Source organism: Dendrobium catenatum, unplaced genomic scaffold (genome assembly GCF_001605985.2).
Source record: "Dendrobium catenatum unplaced genomic scaffold, ASM160598v2 fragScaff_scaffold_74, whole genome shotgun sequence".
Classification (NCBI taxonomy): Eukaryota; Viridiplantae; Streptophyta; class Magnoliopsida; order Asparagales; family Orchidaceae; genus Dendrobium; species Dendrobium catenatum.
In genome coordinates this window covers 137,000-144,746 of record NW_021318536.1, presented here as the reverse complement: position 1 = coordinate 144,746, position 7,747 = coordinate 137,000, and the positions used below count along the sequence as shown (strand labels likewise).

Genomic DNA, 7,747 nt, shown 5'->3' with positions numbered 1-7,747 from the left:
AGATCAGACAACAAAAATTGCTTCCTATGTGAAAGAAAAATAATTATCTACAACTATCAAACTTTTTATAAACTCTCCTTCCTAAGTTCTCTTATTCAATAATAGCTTGGTCTTTCAGATTACCCTTTTGCCTATTGTTTCTTGCAAAATTATAAATTCAGATATCTAGAGTGTAAGTAAAAAAAAGCTCTTCTTCTATGTTTGAATTTGATTGATCTCTGTATTCTTTCATATCATTATTCACGCTTTTATATCTTCTAATTTCTCAAAGAACATCTCTGAAATTTTTTTTTTTTTTTTTTTTTGTACAACGTTTTTCCTTATTTCTTCTGATAGTAAAAAAGGCTTTCTCCGTGATAAGGAGATAAGATTGAACGATGGTGTCGGAAAGCAAATTGTAAATTAAGTTTTAGAAAGGTTATTTGATACAGTACAATGAATTGTGCTCTACATTTATGTAACCAACTGAATACAGATTATAGCTGATGGAGCAACACTATGCTTACTGTTTTTTCCCCCTGCACAGGTTGAATGAATTACAAAACAAAGGAGAAAAAATTCACCATAAGCAGAGACTCTTCACATATATCTACTAAAAATACAGAATATAGAAGACTCTTCATCGAAAAACTTTGAATTTGCAGAACTTCATCAGAAAGAAGACCAAATATCCAATCATTTCACTGTCACTTTGCCCACCATACCAGCTCCTTGATGTGGAGAACAATAGAAAGTGTAGGAGCCCTTCTCAGTCAAAGTCACAGAATAAGTGTCCCCTGGAGCATTGAGCAGATCCTCCTCACTCATTGAGATGGCAGAAGCATCGACACCCTGTGGTACATCATCCTCATCAAACACCACATTGTGTGGGAAACCTGCATTGTTCTTGAATACAATCTTGTCCCCAGATGACACACTGAACACACTGGGGACAAAGACAAGCGAACCGTCGCCATCACCGAGGAGCACATCCTGAGCTAGAGCATTGCTCGCAAGCATAGCAGTCATGGCTGTTGCAACCACAGCTGCTCCCACTTCCTTGAGAGAGGCTTTGGTGTGCACATCTCTCTTTGTTGCAGATGCCTTGGCCTGGTGGATTGGTGATGGCTTGGAGGATCTCATGCGGGAAAGTTTCAGGCCAGTGAAGGAAGGGATGGTAAGTGCTGCAGAGAGGCTGGCCATTGGGATGGAGCAGATCTTCTACTTCTGCAGAAGGATGTAATTGTTGGTGCGTTGTATATGTATGATTGATTGGTGAGGGGAGAGGCTTAACTTTGTGGACAGCAAGCAATCAGCTGGATTGCATTTGGATTAGGTTGGATGAGGTTTATGTGGCTGAGATTGATGCAATTTACCCTTAAAATACTTGTCATAGTGATCTGGGGCGACCAAAGCATCAAAATATAGTAAACTACCGAAAGAAGTCCTCATATTTTTTGATGGATCAGTTTAATTCTTGATATTTTTCAAATATTAAAATTTAATTCCCTAATTTAGTAAATATTCTCATACGGTAAATTTTATCTTTTTTTACATAAATATCTGAAGTAACTGTTGGTGTTGCCTCGAATTTGACTCGACGCTTCAGTACAAGAAAATGAGTCAATAGCGATAAAAAAATTAAAGAAACAAATTGGTCGCTAAAATTATCTTTTAGCTACCAAAATGTATGTTGGAGTTGCCTTGAATTTGACTCTGATCATATCCTTGATCGTTGTACGCTTTTCATATATGTGTTTAATTATGTTTGAAGCAATTGCCTAAATACCATATTATTTTAAAATTTTTAGTGGGGGGGTGTGCAGGGGGTATACCCTAATTTGCTTGTCTTGGCCTGCTTGCAAACATACCAATCAGGCCAACAAAGCCACCTTCTGCTCCTCATCCACCATTGTCTGCAATCTCTCCAGAGCATCAAAAATCTCAAAGCTCATTGGATGAGCCTCATCTTCTACCCCCCAAAGATATGAAACTTTGCAGCAACTTCCACCATGCTGCATCCAAGTTGCTTCCTTACTGCCCTATCCCTCATCACCTTCCTCACACTTTCCACATCTTCCCATCTTCCTAAATCCTCATACATCTTTGCAAGCACTGCATAACGCCCTGCATTCTCTGGATCAAGAACAAGCAATCTATTTTCTGCCTCCACCCCAATTCAAGTAAAAAAGGCTTTCTCCGTGATAAGGAGATAAGATTGAACGATGGTGTCGGAAAGCAAATTGTAAATTAAGTTGTAGAAAGGTTATTTGATACAGTAAACTGAATTGTGCTCTACATTTATGTAACCAACTGAATACAGATTATAGCTGATGCGAGCAACACTATGCTTATTGTTTTTCCCCCCTGCACAAGTTGAATGAATTACAAAACAAAGGAGAAAAAATTCGCCATAAGCAGAAACTCTTCACATATATCTACTAAAAATACATAATATAGAAGACTCTTCATGGAAAAACTTTGAATTTGCAGAACTTTATCAGAAAGAAGGCCAAGTATCCAATCACTTCACTGTCACTTTTCCCACCATACCAGCTCCTTGATGTGGAGAACAATAGAAAGTGTAGGAGCCCTTCTCAGTCAAAGTCACCGAGTAAGTCTCCCCTGGTGCATTGAGCAGATCCTCCTCACTCATTGAGATGGCAGAAGCATCCACACCCTGTGGTATCTCATCCTCATCAAACACCACATTGTGTGGGAAACCTGCATTGTTCTTGAATACAATCTTGTCCCCAGATGATACACTGAACTCATTGGGGACAAAGGCCAGTGAACCGTCGCTGGCGCCGAGGAGCACATCCTGAGCAAGAGCATTGCTCGCAAGCATAGCAGTCATGGCTGTTGCAACCACAGCTGCTCCCACTTCTTTGAGAGAGGCTTTGGTGTGCACAGCTGTCTTTGTTGCTGATGCCTTGGCCTGGCTGATTGGCGATGGCATGGAGGATCTCATGCGGGAAAGTTTCAGGCCAGTGAAGGAAGGGATGGTAAGTGCTGCAGAGAGGCTGGCCATTGGGATGGAGAAGATCTTCTACTTCTGCAGAAGGCTGTAATTGGTGCTGTGTTGTATATGTATGATTGATTGGTGAGGGGAACGGCTTAACTTTGTGGACAGCAAGCAATCAGCTGGATTGCATTTGGATTAGGTTGGATGAGGTTTATGTGGCTAAGATTGATGCAATTTACCCTTAAAATAATTGTCATAGTGATCTGGGGCGATCAAAGCATGAAAATAGAGTAAATTACCCAAAGATGTCCTCATATTTTTTGATGGATCAGTTTAATCCTTGATATTTTTCAAATATTCAAATCTAATTCCCTAATTTACTAAATATTCTCATACGGTAAATTTTATCTTTTTTTACATAAATGTCTGGAGTAACTATTGGTGTTGCCTCGAATTTAGCTCGGCCTTTCACTATAAGAAAATGAATCAATAGCAATAAAAAAATAGAGACAAAAACAAATTGGTCGCTAAAAATATCTTTTAGCTACCAAAATATATGTTGGAGTTACCTTGAATTTGACTCGACCCCTATTTGTTCATATCTTTGATCGTTATAAGCTTTGCAGATATTTCGGGGGTCCAAGGGGGTAGTGCCCCCAGTCAAGGAGCGGGCTGATCGGTCAGGTCGCGGGTTCAAGGGGCAATTCCACTACATGGGTTTTCGAGTTTTGGTTGTAAGGATATTTTTGGAATTCAAAATAATAAATAAAATGATTAATTCAATTTACTATTTCTCTTTGTATTTTGTTCATCATTCCCTAACAATAACACCTCTTCACAATGTGTTTAATTCTGCTGGAAGCAATTGCCTAAATACCATATTATTTTAAATTTTTTAAGAGGATTGCAATTGCCTAAAAACTCTTGTAATAAAGATTAAAAAATAGATGAAGAAACATCAATTACCTATAGAATCATATAATAAAAAACCCCTGATTCTCAATTGTTTGACTTCATATTAAGTTTTATCAAAAACTGCCACAGCCTGGAAATAAATCAAAACATATATATATATATATATATATTTTTCAATGTAAACTTGCTTACTCTTACATTTTATATCCTTGTAATTACCATATTTTAATTGCAGAAGTATTTACCACTAATTGCAGAAGTATTAACATTTATTTCGGCCTTCTCCCTGCTAATAATCCCATCGATTGTTACATGGAGATCTTTTGCAGCATGTTAGTTATTTCTCAGAGTTGCACAAAGCAAAACTGACCGAAGGGTATTTGAGAAAACTTGTCAATGCGCACAGTAATGATGACTGTGTCAAAAAATGTAAGGTTTCTTTCTCTAGCTCTTTTCCAAGTCATCCATAGGCAAGCTGTGAAAATACTCACATTGCAACCTCGTTAAAATGCTCTCCACTCATTGCTTGGCTTGGCCTGCTTGCAAACATACCAATCAGGCCAACAAAGCCACCTTCTGCTCCTCATCCACCATTGTCTGCAATCTCTCCAGAGCGTCAAAAATCGCAAAGCTCATTGGATGAGCCTCATCTTCTACCCCAAAGGTATGAAACTTTGCAGCAACTTCCACCATGCTGCATCCAAGTTGCTTCCTTACTGCCCTATCCCTCATCACCTTCCTCACACTTGCCACATCTTCCCATCTTCCTAAATCCTCATACATCTTTGCAAGCACTGCATAACGCCCTGCATTCCCTGGATCAAGAACAAGCAATCTATTTGCTGCCTCCACCCCAAGCTCGGCATTTTTGTGAGCCTTGCAAGCTCCTAGCAAAGCACCAAAAACATCTCTTCCCGGCTCCATTGGCATTCTCTCGATGAACTCCAATGCCCTGCCCAACTTACCCGCACGTCCCAGCAGATCTACCATGCAAGCAAAATGAACTTGGCCTTTCTCCACTCCATATTCAGCATCCATCATGTCGAAAATCTCAAAGCCCTGTTCAACCAACCCCGCATGGCTACAAGCAGAAAGTATAGAGACAAAGCAGATGGAATCTGGCTTAATTCCACCGATCAGCATTTCAGAAAATATTTCCAGAGCTGCTGAAGCATGCCCATGTATGCCATAAGCCCTCATCATTGAGTTATAGACGACCACATTCTTTTCCGTAATACCATCAAACACCTTCCGAGCAACACCTAAGCGTCCACAATTAGCGTACATTTCAATAAGCCCGCTGCCTACAGCTGCGTCCACTCCAATGCCTCTCTTCAATGCATAACTGTGGATCCACATGCCTTCCACAATGGCCGCCAGCACCATGCAAACAGGAAGAACAGACACCATGGTGACATAGTCAGGCAAATTCTCAGGCAGCATTCGATGCAAAAGTAACAGTGCTTCATAATGGTATCCGTTCTGGGCGTGCCCAGAGATCACCGAGTTCCAGCTAACAAGATCTCTATGAGGCATTTTGTCGAACACAATCTTGGATGTCCCTACATGTGCACATTTGGCGTAAAATGCAATAAGTGAGTTGTTGATGAAGAGATCCTCACCAGCCCCAGCTCTTATGGCGTGAGCATGCACTGCTCTGCCGGTTTTCTGGTGGCCACCAGACGCACAGGCCTTAATAACGAAGGGATAAGTGTAGAAATTGGGCTGAACAGCGCCGCTGCAAAGCATTTGGGAGTAGATTACGGTGGCTTCAGCCGGAAGGCTGGAGGCAGCATAGCCGCGGATGATGACGTTATATAGAACAACATCTCGCTGGCGCAAATTGTCGAACACCTTGCGAGCGTCGGTAATGTAGGTACAGCCGACATCAGAATACCGGGAGACAAGGCTGGCTGCAAGGTAGGGATTTTGATGGAGTCCGGCAATTAAAACTTGTGCGTGGATTGGTTTGAGGCTTTGGACACCGGAAGAAGACCGAAGGAGCCGAGCGTAGTCATAGGAATCGCGGATCTGAACGCAGATGGAGAAGAATATCCGTCCGCGCATTTCCGCAGTTATTAATCCATGTCATTGTTTCACATAAATGATAGGTTTGAAATTGAATATTTTAGAGAAAAAAAAAAATTATTATAAGCAAGGCTTTAAAAATCGGACTAGTCAATGAATCAGAAGAAGAGATTGATCAATGAACCGAATGATATAATAAATAATTATTATATTTAAATATTTTAATAATGACACAATTATTTATAAATATATAACAAAATTGAACATAATTATAATATAAAGTATAAAAAGTAAATATTAGATAAAGTAAAAAAGAAAAACATAACAATATTTTTCACTTGAAGACACAACCAATCATAGAAAGAAGCAAAAGTATTTTATACCAACCGATAACAAAAATAAAGCATATTTATAATTAAAATCAAAGTTTCACTATCTCAATCCGATAGTTTCAAAGATCTCCTAATTTAGCATAATCAAATCTAGTTGAGTCTCTAGGTCTCGCTTCACCAAAATGTACAAACTCAAATGCATCCGATTGATCGAGCCTGACTATGTCGCCTAAATCTCATTCATTCTCTAAGTCAGCATCACTAACAAATAAAAAATATAAAATAAGATATTATTTTTGCTTTCATTTAAATGATATACTCAAATTTCATTATCAACTTGCAACGTCATGACTAATTAAATGATATATTATGTTCTTCAACAACTGACATTGCATCATCTTTGTATATCTCATTTTCTAAATCCTGTAAGTCAAGTTCTAGAGTTATTTCATCTTCAAGTATCAAAAAATTAACCATTTCATTACAAGTGTAGTCGAGAGGATCATAATGTCTTTTTTTTTAAGGTGAAACATAAAAAATGAATAAATAACTTTATGTTAAGATTATGCATACTATTTAAATTGCACTTATACATAAGTATTAATATAATGTAAGATCATACCTATTCTTTAAATTTAGATTATGCTGAATATATACAAGATCGTTGAGTCGTTGATGCTCCAAATAATTCCGTCTCTTTGAGTGGATCTATTCAAAAATACTTCAATTTCTCTCGTATATTGATGAAGATGATGTTTGAATAAGAATTCTTATAGCTACTTTCTGCAAGTTTGGAGCACTTGATCCAAACATCTTCCATCACTCGTCTACATATTATAAAGTTTGAGGATTTAGTGAATAAGCATATTTGTATAAGTATATACATATATTGAAAATAAAAAAGAGAATTACCAGGTTGCATTTTCTTCACCATTGTCATCACCATTGGTTTTCCAAAGCTTTATAAGCCACCATGGAATAATCTAACTTCATTCATTGCAACTGTGGGCTTAGAGCAAATGTCATTATTTCTAATTAATTCAACTAAACCTTGTAGAATTTTTGATTTTTGACAATAGTTCTCTATATCATAATGGAAATAAGGATTGAGAAAATATATTGCTGAATGGATGCCTTGCCTTAATTGAGTTTCCCATTTTCTTTTAATTATAGTAGTAAAAGGCTTATGCGTTCTTTTTATATTTTTGAACATAGCTTTAATTGTCTACCTTGCCCTGTACATGCCATCATATAAATATTCAAGATATGGTTTTTCATTAAAGTCAACAATAATAAACAATCTAATCAAAGGCCTTGATATCTTCGAAATAATAAAACAATAATCCCAAAATCTCAAGTCTAAAATAATTGAAGCTACTTCTTTTCCCTTGGAGATTTTGGATATCTTTGAATCTATAAAGAATTTTCTTTTGATTAGTGCTTATAGGTCATGATGATGCTCATGTACACTTTTTCAAAGTTATGAAGGTTGTTGCAAAATGGGTTGCTCCAGGACGTACGATCTCCT

General features: G+C 37.8%; 3 protein-coding genes across 3 annotated transcripts; all 3 read right to left on the bottom strand.

The window, feature by feature from the left end:
- Positions 1 to 488: 488 nt before the first annotated feature.
- Positions 489 to 1,367, bottom strand: LOC110109663 (plastocyanin-like). Its single transcript, XM_020840847.2, has one exon. The coding sequence runs from the start codon at positions 1,180 to 1,182 to the stop codon at positions 676 to 678; it is 507 nt and encodes a 168-aa protein (XP_020696506.1). The 5' UTR covers positions 1,183 to 1,367; the 3' UTR covers positions 489 to 675.
- Positions 1,368 to 2,225: 858 nt separating this feature from the next.
- On the bottom strand, positions 2,226 to 3,056 carry LOC110109662 (plastocyanin-like). The gene has a single exon (XM_020840846.2). It carries the CDS (start codon positions 3,008 to 3,010, stop codon positions 2,504 to 2,506), a length of 507 nt encoding a protein of 168 aa, XP_020696505.1. The 5' UTR covers positions 3,011 to 3,056; the 3' UTR covers positions 2,226 to 2,503.
- A 1,358-nt stretch (positions 3,057 to 4,414) lies between these two features.
- Positions 4,415 to 5,926, bottom strand: LOC110109661 (pentatricopeptide repeat-containing protein At3g46790, chloroplastic). Its single transcript, XM_020840845.1, has one exon. The coding sequence runs from the start codon at positions 5,924 to 5,926 to the stop codon at positions 4,415 to 4,417; it is 1,512 nt and encodes a 503-aa protein (XP_020696504.1).
- Positions 5,927 to 7,747: the final 1,821 nt, after the last annotated feature.